Genomic DNA, 21,146 nt, shown 5'->3' with positions numbered 1-21,146 from the left:
TGATCCTTTCTTAAGGAGATACTCTTGGAAATCTCTTTAGTTTTTGTTGGCTGAAAGAGCAGGGAGTGAAGAGTTACAGGGAAAAGAAAGGAATTTTTCTTTGTCAAGCGTGGTATAATGGGAGTCTGAGAACTTCTGAATATTGGAATCAATTTCATCTTTTTTTTTTTTTTTTTCCCTCCAGAGATGATTTTATACTATAGTGCCCTCACTTTTGTTTAAAAAAAGATACTGTTACAAAAAAGCTCTACTGATTTTCCATGTTATATTTTTTTTTAACTTTGTTCATTGCAGATGTGAATGCTTTGTTTTTACTGTACCTGATATTAGGTTTTAACTTAAAAGCTTAAGAGGGATCTGAGGAGTGCCCCCTCTAAATGTTCAAAATGCAGTCAGGGTAAAGACATCATGAAGTGAGCACATTTGATGCCTAGGATTAGTGGGCATAGTAAGAAACCGACAACAACAACAAAAAGGGGGGGCTTTGGTTGATATTCACCTGTACTGTAATAACAGAATCTAGTCATTGAATTGTTCAGTCTTACTAATTCTACCTGATCCATTTGGACAGAGTGCTCAGAAGTTGCTCTTAGCATTAGTAATGATTTCTAAGTGCATGAGAACTCTCTCTTCATTGTCACTGTTCTATATAAGAAAAAGTTATAAAAGAGAACGCTGGAGAATAAAGGCACAGATAGTGCTGTAGCTCTTACTGACCCTACTTGTAAATTTTACTTTGAGGTGGCTTTTTATTCTTTTTTTTCATGAAAACGGAGGAGTAGAAATAGAAGTAACTCTATCTTGAGAGTAACACCTGATATTGATAACGTTGCATAACTTCAGATACTAACAACAAGCAGATTTAGTTGACCAAACAAGTTTATTCCCTATGGTTTTTGTCAAGGTTACAAACTCTGTCTTTCTCTTATCAAAACCTGCTGCTTTTTTTCTTTGCAGGTCATGGCAACCATAAAGAAAACAGTCCTTTCTTGAACGCTTCAGAAGCTGGCAAGGGAGGTGATTACTATGACAGAAATCTGGCCTTGTTTGAGGTAATTTCTAACTGTTTTTCATACTTCTAATGTGATTTGGGATCTTCCAAGATGGGAGGGATTGAGCACGTTGCGTTAAGTGGAAGACAAAACATTGCAAAGGTCCAGGCAGTGGGTCAGTACCTAACTCTCACTGCATGGCAAATCTAAGAGCCATTGGTGTATTTGGGAGCATGTGCACAAAGTAGCAAAATTCAGTGGTACTAGAGGTGACCTGAGTAATTCAAATGGTGAAACTGGTGCACTGTGGGCTAGTCAGTGTGAAAAATTAGCATAGGCTGATTTACCGTGCTAAGAAGGACAATGTTATTCTGTAGGAGAGTGCCTAAATTAAGGTTCTCTGATTAGCCTGCGTATCCTTTATTACTGATATAGTGCAATTGTAATACTGATCTCGCCCCCACCTGCTTTTTTGTGGGTGTATGTCTGTCGTCTGAGATACCAGTAGGCAGAGATATCCCGTGTGATGAAAAAGCTCAGGTATTATGAACACTTGGGGCTGCGAGGCAGAGAGGTATGGCTGTGTCTGTGTGGAAGTAAGGAGGACCAGACTGTCATGCGGGAGGCCAGCTGCAGCCACACCAAGTCCAGCAGAATCCTCCTCCACATCCTCACCTCACTGGCACTGGATTAGCTGCAAATATGTCATGGTGTGCTAAGACCAAGTTTCTAAAAAATGTTTTTAGAAGCTCAGGTGCTGGGGAGTGGTGGAGAGGGTCTCTGTATGGCTCTGCAGCTGCTTTCCAGCCGGGCTTCTGAGTTACAGCTGTACAGCAATACTGGCAACATGTACCCAGTATTTCCCGTTCTGGGAACTCGGTGTGGGGCAGCCTGAGCTGGCTCTACACCCCGCCAGGTTGGCGCCTGCAAAGTTCAGCTGCATGGCATGAAGCCTGGACAAGTCTAACTAACCTGCTGCTAGATAGGAACTCACCGTGGAAATGCTACAACTGTGTTTGCAGGCAGCGTGCTTGAGCTAAGACGTTGAAGCATGCTGCCAGCTGTAGTGTCTCCTCCCTCCAAGTCATGGTAAATCTGTCATCAGCATAAACTCACTTGCAGATCATGAAGAGTTGGCCACTTGTGGCATGGCTGCTGTTAGTCACACACACACCTTTTTCATAAGCAATAACACAATAGCACACCAGGGCTGCACGCTCTTTCTGTACTAAAGAGGAGGAGGAGAAGCAGGTAGCATCCCTAAGCCCATGTTGCTTAATTGAACAGGAAGTATCTATTGCCTCAACCTCTTTCTGGAAGGAATCATAATCAGGCTTTGAAAGATGTGAACTGCAGATGAGATCAGAGGAAGGAATAAAAAAAGGGACATTTGGGGTCAGTTTGTGACATCAGGTACAAAGCACATGGTGCTACTGATCCTCCCAGAAACTGTTTGTGATGATACATGAGAATGCGATAGAACTTCAGAGAGTGAAATCTATCTTAATCGGGTTTTATTTCCTGTGTAGAAAGTTGTTTCTCTTTACCATGCATTATTTACTGTGCAATTAGACATGTAAGACATTTTAATTTCAAAGAGAAAGGGGAATGGAATGGTTTTCTTCTGATTTTTTTCTTTTTTCACCTTGAACTTTCTTTCAGAAACGTAAGTTGGATGGGATGAATGTAAAGGTGTGAGGCCTCCATACATGTGGTGTTTGGGATTTTTATGTAGATCCACATAAATTATATTACATAGTTTGAAAAATGTAATAAAATTATCAGAGTGCATGCATGCAGAGTTTAATCACTAAATCTCTGATTTATTTGGCAACTTGACCTTTTTAAAAGTATATTTGTTGATGTAAGCTGACATTAGAGATACATGCAAGGTGTACAAGTCCATTTTCTTACAGTCCTAAGGCTTCGGACGACTTCCTTATTGCTGTAATTCATGCTTTTCAGCACCTAAGGAGAAGAGTGCAGACCTGTTGGCACAGCCTTGTCCTGTCAGATTTGCCCTTCTTTCAGAAAATGAAATCCTCTCATCAGTGGTTCAGGCACAAAATATTCCCTGGATGATTTTCCTGGTGTGTTCCCTGGCAGCCTCAGGCATGCCAAGGAAGGCATGACCCCAGCCACTCTTTGTAAATGCTGTGAATTGCAGAAGTTGACTGGTTGTCTTCTTCCACAGGAAGAACTTGATATACGACCAAAAGTGTCGTCTCTGCTTGGCAAGTTGGTCAACTACACAAATCTTACGCAAGGTGTTAAGGAACATGAAGAAGCAGAAAGTACTGATGGCTCGAAGAAGAAAGTATCAAAAGTAAGTAAAGATTCTCTCCAGTGCCAGCTGATGGACGGGATGATTCCCTCTGTGGTTTTTGGGGAGCTGGGCTCCGTTCTGCTTTACCTTAACCTCTGTTGGGAGCCATGACGGTGTTGGAAAAAATAACATAGAACTCTGTAGGTAACCAAATGTTACTGATGAATTGGGGCAGATGTAGTGGTTTAGCACTGTGCATTACAGTGCAGTTACATACACTTGATATGGATTTAGATAAGGAGGATAGGTTTTTAGTGGTGAATCGAATAAACAACAAAACAAACCCCCAGCTTTTTCCTAGTGCTGTTTTAGCTACCCAGCAGTATCCGACACATCTCTACAAGCCCGGTAGGTATGAGACACGACTTGCAGGAGACAACACCCTTCTAGAGTGGTGGGTGGAGGTCAGATTGGACGCCCTGGGGCAGCTCAAGTGTCATTCTGGTGTTAGGCACTTAGGCAACTGAATTCTACCCCAAAGGTTCTGCAGTTAGATGGTTAGCCATGTGGGCTGGCCTTGTAATAAGGTAGAAGGTGGGGTTTGATTGTTGGGAGTTAGATTTCTATCAGGAGGGCTGTGTTCTAACTGCTCTTCTTAGTGCTCCTGCAGTCAGGGAAGTGTTTCGGTTAGTGCTAAACCCTCAAGTGGTACGATTGCATTTTATGGCAGTTCCAGGCCTGTCAGTTTGCTTGCAAATTTTGTCAAAAGAAAGTTTTCAAAAAAACTAAGATAGCACTTGAATTCTACAGATTTTGTAGTACTGCCCTGTCAAAGTTTAAGCTGTTTCAGAAAGAGATGGCAGTGATAATGTTGAAAAACAGCACATTGTCCTCAGAAAGAATGCATGTTACCCCATGCTGAAAGCCGGATTCCAGCTCACTTACATTCCTATTCCTTACTCTGCATGGTTTTACACTGGGGTTAACAAAGTTGTTCAGTCAACATTAAGCTTAACATTCAATTTTATCTGAGACCACATGCACTAAAGTGGTGGAACGGTGTGGTTAATATGACATCATTGTAAGACTGACTGACGGTTGCCTAGATGCAGTAATGTGTTCTAGTCCTATAAACTTACATTAAAAAAGTAATATAAACACTTTGTGAATTTCTTTTGTGTGGTACTTGGTGTTACGCTAATTGCTGAGTCTGTGCAAAGTTTTTACCTTCGCATTACTAATACAAAATGTCAGCTGCATCTTTGGTTTAGCACACTTTTGCTGGGAGTGTCAGACATGAGCTGTTAATATGGTGTTATTTCATAACCTAAAATAATTTTCAGCCTCTTCCCATCAAAAGCAGATTGAACAAAGGTAGAATGGAGGGATATACAATAGGTGCAGTCCTTACTATTTTGAGAAAGTTCTGATCACTTTTGCTGTTTATTTCCTTATTAATTGCCTGGCCAGAATACCAGGGTAAGATGCAGTCTAATCTGAAAGCTAGTCACTTACTTCTCTGTTGGAAAAGAATTTGGTGATGGGTCTGTAGTGTAAAGTTGGTTAAAGCAAATGCAGTATAGCTTCATAAGGTAAAAAAGGGGGCAAATAACAGGAAACCATGAAGTTCTTTTAAATCCCTGGTAGAATAACATGTAAGGTTTGGTGTTAATATTTCTACATCTAGATATGATTTATGTAAACACTTGCATATTTTCAAACGGTTTACTGCCACAAAAAAAGGACTATTGTCCATATTAAACCTGTGCTTCTATGGTGTTTGGGCTTAATACCCACGTTGTCCTGAATTATGCTTTCCTGTGTCCCAAAAATGTGCGTTTGCAGACTTCAGATGTTTTTTGTAGAATGGGTTGGGTAACCATTCCAAAAGTGACAATATCATCCTGTGTTAATATCTCAGTATTTTCTGTGTAAACACTGCAGTTTCCTTTAGTGAATCTCTGCCTAGTATGTCTGTCTCTGGCATAAATTATATCAGCTGCAATATCATAACTGTAGCTTGAATTTCTTCTCCCTCTCTTGTCATAAGAAATATGAAATTTTAAACATCTTGTCGAATGTAAGAAGATTAAATCGTAATGTGGCCAATAATTATAACCACTAAAACCAGGAAATTCAAAAGCTGTAGCTGTACAATGCTGTGGATTGAAGGTATCCAGAAACTATGCAAATGGGATTCTTCTACACATTTGTTCTAATCATCTTTGAAGTATAAATCAATGCACTGCTGTTACCATATACTTCCCATTTAGGCATTAGTACAGAAGCATGAAGATCTACCCCAGCATGATAGCAGGTTCTGTTTTTAAGTGCCGGCATTGTTAACTGACTCGTTGCTGAATACTATACTGGGTACACTCAGCAAATACGTACCCAGCCAGTGTGGCAAAAGGTAAGCTGCCTGTCCTGATGCATCACTTACTGGAATTGGCAACCTAAAGACAAGAACTGGAGCAAGGAGAGTGAGCAGACTCTAGATCTGGTATTCAAAAACTGAATGAAGAAAGCAGTCCTTTCACTAAGTGAATATATAATTCTCTATCTGAGCAGGTGAGACAGGTCTGTCAGTGAATACCTTTTTGTGACCTAGCACACCCCTGCCTGCCAAATCATGTCCATTCAAAACAAACAAACAAGAAAAGAAACAAAAAGAAACCACAAAAAAACCCAAACCAACAAAAAACCACAGACAAGAAAAAGAAAGAGGCAAGGCAGTTGTGTGCACATGAAAGGGCCTAATCTCCAAGGGGCAGTATCGAAAAATGACATCTCTCTTCCAAAATTTAATCTTAAAGGACTAGAGAACGATGTGCATTAGCTTGTGAAGATCACTGTTGTCAGCACCTGCTTTCTACAGTGGTCTCAAAAGAGACCTGAATGTTTCAATAAGCATTGAAAAATATATTATGTGAGTATCCCCCTTCTAATCTCTTGGAATAATTGCTGCAGAGTTTGTGGAAGATGCAAATGAAGATCAGGACAATTTCAGTGCAAAACTGCTTAATACAAACATATTACCCTGTTTCAGCATTCACATTAAGTATTTTTGATAGTAGTGTTCTGTGTTACATACACATCAGATGGAATTGATGCTACTCCATGTACTAGGGTAGAAATTGGGTTGCTTTTTATCTTTTCTAAATACAGTCTTGTATCAAAGCACTTAATAGACGCAGTGCTATAAAAATATCCCTTCCTCACAATGGAAAAAAAAAACTATTTTAGTTTATGTATCTTTAATAAGGCAGTTAATTTCTGTGCTGTTGTCTGTCCTCATTCTGCAGAGCAACCAGAGCTGTCATTACTGATCAATGTCCCTGAGCCCCGCAGCCAAGTGCTTTGATAACCCATCCCACAGGCACAATGGAAATGGTGTCCTTCAGACTCAGATCAATATTTGTATCAATTATGTGTCTGCAGCTGATTAGAGTGAACCGAAACATGATCTGCATCACTGAAATTGAGACTGTTTTCGAGATTTTTCTGGCCATTCTTTGTTGATCTAAAAGAGCGTTCTTCAAAATGGCTTTGTGTTTTACTTCCTTTATGCAGCATGGGGTGTTTAATTTTTTTCGTTTGTTGAGACTTGAACATAATTCCCTTCTTATTTCAGCTTGCATTCTCTTTAGACTTCAGCACTATCACTAACTGGTTATGAGATGCTATAAAAAAAAGGTCAAGTCACTGCAGACTACTGGTGTTAAATATTGCTGTGAACAAGCTGGTTCAGGTAGTATTTGTGGATCATTCTTTCCTGCTGGTATTTTTTTTATTCCACAGGGTAAGAAAATCCAGAGTAAACTCTTATGCCTGAGGTACACTTAGTAATACTGTGGCTTGGGTTTTGTCTGCGGGCGGACACTTATGCATTTCCTAGGCTGCTCTGCGCTGCGGGAGTCTCAGAACTATACAATTAATGCCCAATTTCTCTTCCTGTGTGGCTGAAGTTAGCTTGGAACTTGATATGCATAAGAGGCCACTTAAGAGGGAGGGGGAGGAGATGATGAACAGTAAAAAGCTGCAGGGGCCACTGAGGGCAGAAAATAGGAACGAGCAGAGCTAAGGTGAATTCTTACGCAAAGGAAGCAGGTGTCGGGAGATGTGTAAAGAGCAGGCTGAAAACTCACCTGCTTTGATAGTGCTTGGAAAACTGGCATATAGCATGTATAGTAACTGTGCTCCACTTGTTTCTCCTGTGTAGGAGCAATGGCTTGGTCTTCTTTCCTTTTCCCACATGCTGGTTTTGACAAACTCTTAGAAACTCCTTTACCTCTGAGATAGCCACACATCTGATAAATTCACTTGATACTGGCTGCTCTCTTCAGAGACACTGTGAGGGAGGTGACTGATGGCTGAGTGGTCAGATAGATGATAAAATTATGTGGAATGTCTCTTTAGAGAGGCAGAGAGGACATTAATGTGACAATAGGCAAAATCCGCCCAGTGCTTGCCAACAGTATTTAGTCCTTTCTCAGTTAATCCTTATGCAGTTGAAGACACAATGTGAATCAGATGAAGGTGTTTGAAACCAAACTGTCTAAACCTCCCCTTCTTGAGGAAACAGGTAGACTATAAAGAATACTCTGAGAAGATTCCCCTCCGGTGTAGCATTGGGATAACTTGTTTAAAAATGTATACCTTACCCTGATCAGGATATTTATGTACAAGTGTCCTTTCTGTTAGTATCAGAAGACAATTCCTTTTGTCCTTGTACACGATTTTGACAAAGCTGATCAGCTTTGTTCTGTAGGATGGTAATTTTGGTACAAATGGCAGGTGAACTTTTAGGGATTTTTTTTTTTTGTACTGTGGCATTGGAGCAGCCAAGTGCCTGCTCTCTGGCGCCATGCTGGTAGGTCTCATAGGGTAAGTCCATCGCAAACCGTCAGCACGTGGTTTTGTTGTCCAGTTTACTTCAGGAGGTTCACCCAGGTTGAAGTGTGCATGGGGAAAGTCTGGTTGATCTGGTTTAGCTTTAGTCACACAAGGAATTCAAAGCTGACTTAAAAAAAATCAGTCAGCAGTTCCTGGTATTTCTAAGAACTGTTCAGGTCATGTTCTTGGGCACAGTTTTCTTTCACCTCCAGCAGGGCAGATTTTGAATTGTAACATGTAATTGCAAATTGACGCACTAAATTCTGAGGTTGTTTATTTTGACCTGGTGATATTATAACCATTTGATTTTTCTAAGATTTTGCTTTGTATAATAAAATACACTCTTGACTTACATTAGGTAACTGCATTTTTCCATAGTGAAGACAAGGCAAGAACAAAGTTTTTGACAATAATTTCATTGCTTTGAGTAATATAGTTGTCTTAAGTACCGTTGCTTTTGGTTCATGACTAATTTGTTTATAGGGTGCATGTTACCTATTTATTTTTGCATTTAGTTAATGCTACGTGGAGTCAAATTTGAACAAGTGTTGTCAATTCCCTTTAATAGCCTTTTTTTAGATGGTTGTTTGTGAGGTTCTTTAAATGCTGTCTGTCTGCAATATGTTTTGGAATTCAGGTTTATTTATAGAAAGAAGTATGAAAAGGGATGAGCCTCCGGGAAGTTACACTATTTATTCCCTCTATGTTTCAGCATTCTGTATAATTTTAAATGCAAAAGAAAACCTCAGAAAGCAGAAGCAATGAAATGTCTTGCCAGGAAACCACAGATTTAGGACTCCGAACTGCTGCTAGTGCCAGGTGTGCCAGTGCAGGGAACACATTTCTATTCCTTGAAATAAAACCCTTATCAGTGGCACTTTGATATCATTGTTTTGGACCTGACTATTCTCTGACAATAACTATTTGGGCAAAGGAGAATCCTACAAGATATTATGTTGAATGCCAGTCATGTGCAGTTCCTGTGAAGTCACGTAACTAACTTGTATTTTCTCTATCGGTGTCAAAAGTAGTTCAGAATAAGAAAGGTAGAATCATTGGTTTTATGTGGAATATATAAAATGGCAGAAAATAGATTATGCGTGTCTCCAGATTGCTTCCAGATCTTTTCTAGTTGCAATGTCACGACAGTGTGTTTTTCATGAAACTGATTCGTAAACTCTGGGGAGCAGGGTAGGATCTGCTTTACTCAGGGTCTACAACACTCAACAGATTTCATACTAGAAACTCTGTGGTTTTACAATTAAACAAATACATGTATGTTCATGTATGTTTCTGTATTCTGTTCGGAAATTCAGAGGTTTGGTGTTAGGAGTTTGCTTCATGTTTTGTGGAAGTCCAGAACAATAGCATTTGTTTATGTCTACCTTATTTCCTAGATTTCCACCATTTGAAAAACTCAAGTTGTAGGTGGTTTTGGTTATCTATGCTTTGAATAATTCCAGTTAATGAATGTCAATGAATTTTTTTTTTTTTTCAGTCACCCAGCATGGGCACCTTGATGGGGGTGTATTTACCATGCATGCAGAATATCTTTGGGGTTATTCTCTTCCTTCGGCTGACTTGGATGGTAGGAATGGCTGGAGTTCTTCAGTCCTTCCTGATTGTATTACTTTGCTGCTGTTGTGTAAGTATATAGGTAAAATAATGCATGTGACGTAACCTCTGTGAAACCATTGAGAAACTTGGAAAGGTTGCATTGTAGATGCACATGTAAAGCAAGCCCAGATTTATGCAGACACTTCTGCTATATTTGTAGCCGTGTGATTTCTTTTTTCTTTTTACTAATATTTCTAAACTGGCAAACTGTATCTAGTGTAGTCTTAAAACTGGTGTTTGTTCAGCAAACAACTATTTTCTGTGCCTGCTTTGCTGGACTAGCCTTTGTTGGAATTTTATCTCTGCAGATGGAGGGACACCTGCGTTCTTTTATCTTTTGTCTGCTTTGTCTGCAGACACCCATTATTTGACCTGATAAAGCAGTGCTCGTCTCTCAAGCAGAAGTCTCAACAGATTAAGATTAAATTCCTGCTGCCTTTGTTTTCTTTCAGATAATGACGTGTCAAGGCAGAATAAATAGAAATATTGTATCCTATATGCAGTGGCATCTCTGCTCTATCAAGAAATAAGTTATGTTTTAAAAAATGTTGTTGACGCAATTGCTTCCTTTTCCTTTTTTTCCCCAGACTATGCTGACAACCATATCAATGAGTGCTATTGCCACAAATGGTGTTGTTCCAGGTAAGTGTTAGCAAACTTCTTGTTTGTGTTTTAAAAAAAAAAGTTGCTATAAGCTCTTAATGGCGTTTTATTCTAGAGAAATTTGCTTAAGCCAGGATACAAAGCCTGACTTTATAGCTAGTATTTCTTCTTAGTATCAATTAGGCTAAATATTAACTTATTTGGTTTTTAGTTACCCCTGTGCTAACAGAAAGATACTTCAATTGAATCCCCACAAAAGCAGAAACACAGTGTATAATTTTTTTCTTGTTGTGAATATTTTACAATTTATAACGACAGATGAATGATAATTTTACTCTCATTTTCTTGTTTTATAGCTGGTGGCTCCTATTTCATGATATCCAGGTCATTAGGCCCAGAGTTTGGTGGAGCTGTAGGGCTGTGCTTTTATTTGGGAACAACATTTGCAGGAGCAATGTATATCCTTGGTGCCATTGAGATTTTATTGGTGAGTGGTCCTGCTTTTAAGACAAATAGCACATAGAAAATACCGCAGTATTCGTGTCCAGTATTTGTATACACATTTACAGGTAGAGACCAGAAGGTCTCCGGTTTCTCGGTGTCCAATTCTGTACTGCTAGTGCTTCCCTTTGGAAGTTGTATGCTCTGTGTGTAACCAGAATGGAAGCTCTCCTGAAAACGTAGATGGAAGTATGACTTAATCAAAGACACATGCTCATCATTGATAAAGTTGGCTCTGTTGTGCTACTAAATAGAATGGGCGTTATCCCTTGACTTTTCCTATAAACTGAAGATTCCTGGTGAAGAGCATGTTGCAAATGGGAAAATGATTTACATTTCTAGTATAGATACAAGATCATGACAGTAATATAGGCAGAGTTCTGTTCCTGTGTTCTTTCAGCTTGCTTTCTTTTTGTTTCAGACATATATTGTGCCACAAGCAGCAATTTTTCATCCATCCGGTGCCCATGATGCATCCAGCGCTATGCTAAACAACATGAGGGTGTATGGAACTCTGTTCCTCATCCTAATGGCAGTGGTGGTCTTTGTAGGTGTGAAATATGTTAACAAATTTGCTTCCCTCTTCTTGGCCTGCGTAGTAATATCCATACTGTCCATTTATGCTGGAGCTATCAAGTCCATCTTTGATCCACCTGAATTTCCGTGAGTAATATTTCTGGATGGGGGTATAGCTCTGCCTACAGGTCTGGAAGGTGGAGTTCAATGGAAGCCACTTAAAACTTGTGCCTAATACATTGTCAAAGCTACCTTTTTTTTGTGCATTACTTCAGGTTTTTTTAGCTGTACATAGTGACAGTCTTCCACACGCAGAGCTCACGGAATAGAAGTTTCTTAGGCTAAAAGGAATGCATTATTACATTCTTGAACTATTTCGGTAGAACGAAGTCTCGTAGTGAGTATACAGATTGATGGAGACTGACATTTCTCTGCTTCCTACAAAGACAATCCAGTATCTTAGCCTATGGCTGTTGAGTTAAATTTCAGCAAGAATCTTGCTGGGTTATTTATGACAGTCCTTCTCAGCAGGAAGCAGTTTGGCAGGTCCATTTTCTCCAGGCCAGTCAGACATGAGGTGCTGCTTTCGTGGTTGGAAACTGGTGGTGTGGTGCAGCTGCTTGCTGAGAAACAGGGCATCTCTTAGGAATGTGGGAGCTGTGATGGTGGGGCCACTCTGAGGCTCCAGTGAAGCTTCCCCTTGGTCTGAAAGCAGGTTAGTCTGCCATATGAGCAGCTCTGCTCTGAACACAATATGTATTCCTTGGCATGTTGGCAGTTGAACATGTAATATGGTTTCTTAAACTCAGAGCTGGAGCAGCAATAATGTGGATGCATGTTTTACCAGAAATGCAAGCGGTATTTCCTGATACTGCTGACAAGAGATGAATGGAATGGAAATAGAGGAGTTGAGTCTGCGTAATTATTCACATCTTAAAATGTTGTGACCATAACTAAGTACTTGCAACCCTCAAGTGTTCCCTTTGGATATTTAGGGCCCAATGATTATAATGTTTTACAACAGTGGCAGGTTTACAGCGGTAAAAATAAAACAATGTCTCTACCTCCCCCTTATTATCTCTTGGATTGTTCTTGAACGTTCTCCCTATCTCTCTTCCTTGGGCTGTATTCCTTTTTCTTTTGCTGAAGTAACCAGATATTGTATTTATTTTTAATTCTGGACTGGAAGGCGTCTCTGAAGTTACAGTTCACAGACCTGCAAACCCTACAAAAATGGCCCTGTCTCTTCCATTTTCCTGGCTTTAGTGCTTGATGAGACCTGTGAAACACTTAAACTTGTTAAAATGGAAGGAACAATACTTTTTTTGTTTCCCTGTGGATTTTTTTTGGCACTGGGAAGAGAAGCTGAATGAACTTTTAGTGGCAGCAGGCTGTTATGTTGTATCACCATGTCTTGTGCAACCACGTTTGGAGAAGTGGATTAAAAATTTTCAGTGCTGGAATAAACTGTATTTGTGGTTAGGTGAAACGCAACAGGCGCAAGAGGATTCTAGCAATTATGCATAGTACCTTCTGACAAGAAGAATCTTTGCTTATTGTGATTGAAATCTATGTTCCTGATTCAGAAACCAAAATGTCAGGGGTCATTTGAGTGCTACTGTGCAGAAACTGGGACAATGCAATTCCAAATATCTTTAGATATTATAAATGTCTAGTAATTTGAATGCTGGTATTCTTCAGATCTCTTCCACTCCAGTAGTTCTGTTTAACTGAAAACAAAAATATTGCTTAATTTTCCCCTTTCATTGTTTAAGGTAAACTTAGCAAATTCAGTAAATCACACTTCTGTAGCTTTTTACATCCCTCCCAAAATTGTTGGAAAAGTAGCTTTATACTTCTGACCCTTAAAGGAAACAGATACAGTCTTTGTCCTGCTATCGCCATCTTTTTGAAGCTGAGAAATGATGTAGCAGACTAGAGCCGCTTCAAGTTTCCATGATAGGAAAGAAGAATTATGGGGAAGGGTGGATTTAATTTTCCTGGTACCATATAATAATACTGGTTTTCATGTTTCCCTTCCAGGATTTGCATGTTGGGCAACAGGACTTTGTCAAGAGAATATTTTGACATTTGTGCCAAAACTATAGTTAAGGATAACATTACTGTGGCCTCTAAGCTTTGGGAGCTCTTCTGCCACAGTACAAACTTAACCACGGAGAACTGTGATGAATATTTCCTAATGAACAATGTCTCTGAGATAGCAGGAATTCCAGGAGCTGCTAGTGGCCTTTTAAAAGGTATGATAGAGTGTCTTTTTTTCCCTTAAAGAGGAGGCATGCTGAGCAGTTGAAATGGGTTGAACTGTTCCCTGCTGGTTAAGAAAGAGGGACTGAAGAAATGTAATTACAGTGAAGAAAACTATCTTCAATAAAGCAAACCTAGTCTTTTAATCTTTAAAAAGAGTAGATGGCCCTTTTCTCTTGATACAGTATTTTTCTGCTGTAAAATTGATTAAATTTGCCTTGTATGTCTCTTAATTTCAGCAGAAAGTTAGCTATAATTATGAGCTGTACTAACACGAGTGTGTTGTTAAAATTTTTCGGAACTCTGTATGGCTATGACTCCATTTTAGACAGGTTAAAATTATGTCCTGAAAGATAGGAGTACTTGTATAAAAATAGTGTACCTCGTTCTTTGCCCACTGCTGAATATAATATCATTGAAAAGTGTTCATTATTGAAATGAACTCCAGAGAACAGTTGCTTTGTGCAGGTGCTGAGTGCCTAAAGTTTCCATTTTCACAGGAACTTGTAGTCTAGTTTCTAAAACGGACTCAGCATTTATTAGTGAAATTTCGAATGCCAGCCATATAATTCCGTAATCCTTCTGCTGTCTAAAGAACAAATCGGTTCATATCTAGAAAGCTGGTCAGTGTTGCTGCTGTGGATTCTCTGAGTTACTATGTGTGGGTATGGTGGTTCATTAAAAGTATGCAGTGTATTTCTTGGGGTGAAAATAGATATGAAGTTAAAAGAATGTTACATTTAGTGATATCAAAGGATAAAAAGTGGTTAGACTTCTGTAGGCTATTCATACATATTTATTGGTTTTGTTACAGATTCCCTTGAAAGCATGCGACATACGTTTTCTTTCATGTAACTTGTATATGTCTTGATTGGAATTGATCGTTGAATTGCATGAACTGCATTTGTAATCTTCAGTTGTAGACCCATTATAATGAGAACAGGTTTGAACTGAAATGTGCTTTTCTTTTTTGTGGTGTGATAATAACATGGAAGACAACTTGTGGAGCAATTATTTGGAGAAAGGAGAGATACTGGAGAAAGCACACCACCCATCTGTTGATGTAGCAGGCCAGAAGAACAACCTTCATCTATATGTGCTTTCAGATATAGCAACTTCATTCATGGTGCTGGTTGGCATCTTCTTCCCTTCAGTGACTGGTGAGAATCCTGGGATGAGAGGGCATCCTGGGTCTCTGAGCTTTCTTCTCTCCCTTGGTCTTACGTCCAAAATGTATTTTCAGGTATCATGGCTGGTTCAAACAGATCAGGGGACCTCAAAGATGCACAAAAATCCATTCCTGTTGGAACAATACTTGCTATTGTCACCACATCACTAGTCTGTATCCTTTTAAAATTAGTAGAGTCCTAGCACATTGTAAGTGCTCAGATGAATGATTGTGGAACGGCTTTCAGGTGACTAAATTATCTGTCTGAGTATGATTGGTCAGTGGAAAAAAAAAACAAACAGTCCTGGAGCTGAAAGCATCAGAATTATTATCCTGTTGATTTCCATCTCCCTTTTTGTGTTGGGTGTTTTGTTTTGTTCTTTTGTGTTTCTCCTGCTTTTCTTTGCTGTGCAGTGGTCTGTAGTTTTTCAGGTTGGTGGAATGCAGCTATATATATATATATATATATTTTTTTTTTTTTTTTTAGGATGCAGTGGACCATTAAGATGGGGGAAGGCTTTAAATGGGAAAGATCATACATTTCAGTTTCTTAACAGCAACAAAACCGCACCTTTTTGTTTGAGTGACATTAAGGAGTATATGCGTTCTTGAACACTTTAGGGCAAGATAGACTGGAGTTAGAAATTAAACTAGATGTTCCCCAAGTGTGTTTTTCTGGGGGGAAAGTTCACATGTAGAGTTAGCTTCTCACTGGTACCAATTAATTTACGTATTTATTTTGAAGTCAGTGAAACAAGATCATCAGCTTACAGGACTGTTTTTTTTTTTCCCTTGATTTTTAACACATTCATCTGATTTAATGTTATTCCGTGATTCTTAGACACGTTCCCATCTGGCATGTGTGGAAGTGTTACAAACACTGTGCTGAGTAGGGAGTTCCAGGTAGCTGTGAATGACTCGTCGTTTCCTGCCTGTTTCCACTGAGACGGGAGCACTTCATTTGCAGAATATGAGGATGTTCCTCATACCAGATTTTGAGGTGCTGAGTGTGTGTTCAGAGGAACAACCTTTGTCCCAGCTGAAGTTGCTGGGTTTTGTATGTGGCTAAACTCTCCAGGGCTTAGGAAAACGGAGCTTTACTTAGGAAAGACTGTCTTAATCTCTTCTCTCCGGCTAGAGAAGAGATGAAGCCGAGGTCTTTCAACTTCATCTAGCTGTTGTCCTAAACTACCGTTTATCAACATAGGAGATTTAAAACAAACAAACAAACAAACAAAAAAAGGCAAAAGGCAATTAATATGAGCAAGGACTTCAAAACTACTTGTAAGAACTTTCTGAATAAATTCCACCCAAAGTGCAGGTGGCCAAGATGATGACTCTCCTGGAAATCCTGCTGGTTTGAACCTGTTTTTTGCCAAACCTTGCCAAGCTGTAAATCAGCATCCCAGCTCGCTTGTTCCACCTTCGCAGGAGCACAGCCTTTTCCAGGTGTTACTTTGGGAACTGACCCTGTACCAAAAAGTCTGTGTTTCCTGTGAATGTATTTAATATTAAAACAGGTCACAGACGTAACCTCCAGCTCTAGTGTTTAAGTATTTGCTGTTCAAAAATTATTTCCTGGGGGGGAGCTTTATACATAGATGTTAAAACGCCACCCAGTGGAAGGCTTGCACCATAATTTTTAGGAGTGATCAATGTTTCCCCCTTTATTACTCGTTGTATTTTACAGTTGCATTTCAGGGCTAGAGGGTAGATTTTAGGTTTTAACCAGTCATATAAACTTAAATCACAAGATCAGAAACTTTACTGGAATGCCAGATCCAAAAAACCTGAAGTATTTTATACTCCCCAATGCAGAAGTAGTACAGTTTAATAATAAAGCCAATATTCAAAGACTTATTGGTGATGTGAATGCCATCAGAGACCACAAAATGAGAAAGTGCAAGGTAATGGTTTGCTATATGTCTAAAATATCTTCAAACACAAGAGAAGGAGAGAGAAAAGGAAGATATTTTAATATCAGATTCTGTTCTGTAGTAGCAGATTAAATTGATGTTAACTTCAAAGGAAATAATTTTATATGTAGTCTCCTTTATCATAACATTTAAAACTATCTTTTTTTAAAAGTAGAAACTTTAGAATAGTAACGTTGTGACTTTAATATTAGAAGGTAAATCTGAGCAGTGAGAGATTCATGTACTCACCAGCTGTAGCAGGTACTTACAGAGATGCTGCAGTGCAGATGCCATAGGATGGAGGCACATATTGAACTTTCCGCAGTATTTTCTATGGTTGTTTTTATCTGCCGTGTCTAAATAAATCCTACTTCCTTAGCACACTCTCTACTCAAGACTTCAGTTGTGTATTATTATTTGGAGCCTGCATAGAAGGTGTAGTCCTGAGAGATAAGTAAGTTTTTCTGCTCTCCTTTCTTTTCTTTCTTTTTTTTTTATTTCCAGGGAAGGTGTGTTCTTTCCCATCTTGCTCTACCCTGCCCCCCTGCCCTGTCCCACACCCACTTTTTTTTTTTTTCTTCTGGGTGGCTTTTAAACCATATCTGAATGAAAATTGTAAACAATGATTTGGGAATCTTCTTGTATTTGGTTTGATATTTTCTTGCATGGCTCCTCAGATTTTCCATCCTGTGTCTTAATTCCCCCAGCCACCCTGCTCCAAACCTATTTTGTCTTGTGTTGACGTACCCTTTTCAGTTTCCAGGGGTACTCGTTCAAAGATCAGATCCCTGACAGTAAACTACAGATGTCTACTTTTTCCTTCTCTTCCCTAGAGAAGCAAGATACAAACCAACAAGCGTTTTTTGTTGGTTTTTGTTTTCTTCTTTTCTTCTCCAGTTGAACCTTAATTTGTTTCCTAATTCATTGTCGTCTTTGTTAATTACTGAGGTTGGCAAAATTACTTTTTGCAAACTGTTTTCTGGCTTCATTGCTACCTGAAGTGCTATTACTGATTTTTGTAAAAGTACTGCTGACATCAGTAGTGTGTGCCAAGTAGCTGAAATGATTTCAGCCTGCGGTATGTTAGTAAATAGTTTGCAAAGTTGCTGTAATCTTTCTTGCACTTGCTGACCATGGTCCCCTAAGCCAAAGACCAATATAATGCACATTCCCTGACCTATGCCAAAGAAGAATCCTAAAAGACAGGCAGATAGCACACATCTGTATCTGTATAAATTGGATTGCTCACAGTGGTGTTTGTAGGAAGAAGTATTTCTTCATAGTATTTGTGATTATTTTCTTGCACGGAAACCCAATCAGACATCCATATCTGGACAAAGTTTGGTATTTGGTGATCTCTGCCCTTGGATTATTAGTTATCAAACATTTCTCTCTGTAAACTCAGTAACAGTGTTCCCAGTAGTACAGTCTATGAGTGCTTTTTCTGAAAACTTCCCTCATGTTGACGGTCTCTTTCCAGTGGGCAAACAGTGAAGTGAATATAATTGTCTGGAAAAAAAACCCAACCCAACAAACCAAACCAACCAACAAACAAAAAACCCCAAAGTCTTCTGTAAGGATGTCTGATACTGGATTGTGTTGGGTGTTTTAAACGTCAAACTTAGTTTTGTGTTAAGAACTGCATCTTTCTAGGTGAAAATAGAAAAAAATGTTGAACTAATAACATGAAGAGTTTTATAATATATAATCAAAAGAAAGTTTTCAAATTGTTGAAATCAGGCTGCAGATGCTTCTTATTTGTGTATTAAAAGTAACTCAGATTGTTTATTATTTCCTGTATTTCCTAATCAAGAAAATATATAATATTTAAATGACATCTTAAAACAGACTGAGAAAACCAAGCATGAGTGTCAAAATACTCCTTTGAATATGAATGTCTCCCTGTTCCTCTCTGCAGGTATGGCGACGCAGTGAACAAGAACTTAGTGGTGGGCACCCTTTCGTGGCCCTCGCCATGGGTCATTGTGATAGGATCCTTCTTCTCTACCTGCGGAGCAGGTTTACAGAGCCTTACTGGAGCCCCCCGGCTGCTGCAAGCCATAGCAAAGGACAACATCATTCCTTTCCTCTGGGTTCGTACATGTTTTTTTTTTAAAAAAAAAATAAAAAAATCTGTACATAGTAACTGATCATGTGTTTGACTTATATGCTCTTGGAAATCAGGTTTATTTTCCCTAGTTTGCCCAGCATTGAAGTGAAGGTCAATATTTTTTATTTTAATGCTTTATTTTCTTTTGTTAAAAACTAGAAATATTTTTAAAGCAGTTTGAATAGACATATTTGGTAATTTTACGAAGAAGTCTAACATAATTCAGAGAAGCACAGAAAGCCATTAGAATGATTTGACTCCTTGCTCTAGACAAAAAAGTATGTAGGAAAATTACTATTGCTTTCAAAAGTGTAAGTCCTTTTTTTTTATTTTTTTCATTATAACCTTATGAAATAATTGCAAGATATGCTTAGTATTTTTATTTCTTCAGGTTTTTGGTCATGGAAAAGCAAATGGTGAACCGACATGGGCTCTACTATTAACAGCACTAATTGCTGAGCTGGGAATCCTTATTGCTTCGCTTGACATGGTGGCTCCCATTCTCTCAATGTAAGAAACCGGGTGGTTGCTATTTGGGGGGGTGGCAGAGAAAAGAGTGATACTCTTTTGAGTTTTGCTAATTTGATTGTCTTTCAGAAGCGTGTCTTAAATCAGTAAAGCAAATTACTGGAGCCTGAGTTCCACTTTTTTTATTTCTATGAATTCAGGCTCTACATAAAAATCTTGAGTATTTTGCGAATAAACATGTTTTTAGTATATGGTGGTTTTGTTTGGGAAAATGTTATTGTTATCAAAGAACAAAGATAGTGTTGATGTTGTGGATAGATCTAACTTGATGCAATTAAAAAATGTTCTTACTACTTTATACTGATAGTTCAGGCTAATAAAAATCAGAGGGATAGGCACACGTGACAGGGCAGCTGTATTTTGACTTGTGCTGGTTTGAGGTAGAACGGAACCAATTTTCTTTTCAGTAATTTTACTGTTCTCTTCTACCTCAAACCAGGACATGGCTGTGAATTCATGAAAATTCATGTGATTATAATATGTGCCAGAATCTAAAAGGTGCATGCTAAAAGTTTTTGTGCTTTTTTTGCTTCTGCAGGTTTTTCTTGATGTGTTACCTCTTTGTTAATCTAGCCTGTGCAGTACAAACGCTTCTTAGAACTCCAAACTGGCGTCCCCGATTTAAATACTATCACTGGTAAGCGAAAGCCAGCATAACATGCTCATCGCCTTGTCTGTAATCTACGGTGTGGGTTTCGGAAGAACCCTCTCCATGAGAGTTGTGGGCATCTTTTATTTCTCTGGATATCAGCTGTAGATAAGAGTACATCGATGTAATATTCATAGTGAACCAGACCCTGATATTTAATAGTATGAGAGTTTCATTCCAGCAACAGGATACTAAAACTGTTGAGGACTGGGGAGATTCATTGGAAGCTTTACTTTAACTGCCAGTTCAGAATAGACAAGCCAAAGAAAAAAGAGCAAGAGAATAATTGACTTGTTTTTAAGTTTTTCTACCCCACTACTCACTAATATCTTTGCTTTTTGTTTCAGGGCCCTCTCGTTTTTAGGCATGAGTATTTGCCTTGCACTGATGTTCATTTCATCTTGGTATTACGCATTGGTAGCTATGCTTATTGCAGGCATGATTTACAAGTACATTGAATACCAAGGGTAAGTATAGACTGGATAGACAAGGGTAGGGAGGAGATTGGGTCTATTTTTTATGAATTGTCTCTAGCCTTCAGATTTGAAGAAGGAACTGACTTAGAGGGCTTCCCTTACTAGTTCATTTTTTTCATAGTGTTACTTTGTCAGTGCTAAACAAAAGTCGGTGGAGTGCTTTGTTGTTCAGCCTGTAAAGGTGTTTGGTGAAACTTGAGAGTTGTAGGAAGCAGAAACCCTGGTTGGGATCCATCCTTGTGCTGTCTGTCACGCATAATCACTTCAGGCCCACAGCACGTGAAGGCAGCCACCTTATTCCAATTTCTCTGCTGCAGAGGGCTGTCTCGGACAGTCCTGGAAAAGCTGAATCTGCAGGTTAGCTTGCCTGAGATTGTTAATGTCTGATGGAGTCAGGCTCTACTATTACTCTGTATCTTAATTTTAACAAATCAGGTATTGAAATGCCTGATACTTGTTTATGCTTGGGAAGCATTCTCTGTAGTGGAGTGTTGATTACAAATTAAAAACAGAACGGTGGTGTTGTGGTTTACATTTGACTGAAATGTGCATTTCACTCATGATACATGTCACATACATACCTGTACTAATGATAAATATACGTGTGATGCATGCTATGTATCACATTATTAAACTTAGATAA

General features: G+C 38.9%; 1 protein-coding gene across 5 annotated transcripts in view; it reads left to right on the top strand.

The window, feature by feature from the left end:
• SLC12A4 (solute carrier family 12 member 4) overlaps nucleotides 1-21,146 on the top strand; it is a gene marked incomplete at its 5' end in the record, with an annotated part of 50,718 nt that overhangs the window by 19,439 nt on the left and 10,133 nt on the right. For 4 of the 5 annotated variants that reach the window (XR_014269643.1, XR_014269644.1, XM_082489657.1 and 1 more), the window contains 14 exons: nucleotides 958-1,052; nucleotides 3,187-3,318; nucleotides 9,653-9,799; nucleotides 10,359-10,413; nucleotides 10,731-10,861; nucleotides 11,297-11,538; nucleotides 13,435-13,649; nucleotides 14,652-14,816; nucleotides 14,900-14,998; nucleotides 17,137-17,194; nucleotides 18,659-18,833; nucleotides 19,242-19,360; nucleotides 19,917-20,015; nucleotides 20,375-20,494. Coding sequence is in view for 3 of the 5 variants with exons in the window: in XM_082489657.1 (XP_082345783.1) it covers nucleotides 958-1,052; nucleotides 3,187-3,318; nucleotides 9,653-9,799; nucleotides 10,359-10,413; nucleotides 10,731-10,861; nucleotides 11,297-11,538; nucleotides 13,435-13,649; nucleotides 14,652-14,816; nucleotides 14,900-14,998; nucleotides 17,137-17,194; nucleotides 18,659-18,833; nucleotides 19,242-19,360; nucleotides 19,917-20,015; nucleotides 20,375-20,494 (1,852 nt within the window). The remainder of the gene's footprint in view (nucleotides 1-957; nucleotides 1,053-3,186; nucleotides 3,319-9,652; nucleotides 9,800-10,358; nucleotides 10,414-10,730; nucleotides 10,862-11,296; nucleotides 11,539-13,434; nucleotides 13,650-14,651; nucleotides 14,817-14,899; nucleotides 14,999-17,136; nucleotides 17,195-18,658; nucleotides 18,834-19,241; nucleotides 19,361-19,916; nucleotides 20,016-20,374; nucleotides 20,495-21,146) is intronic. The other variant, XM_082489659.1, reaches the window with a different exon arrangement.

The sequence above is a fragment of the Vanellus vanellus genome (genome assembly GCF_965231255.1).
Source record: "Vanellus vanellus genome assembly, chromosome: 12".
Taxonomy (NCBI): Eukaryota; Metazoa; Chordata; class Aves; order Charadriiformes; family Charadriidae; genus Vanellus; species Vanellus vanellus.
This window is presented reverse-complemented; position numbering and strand designations above follow the sequence as displayed.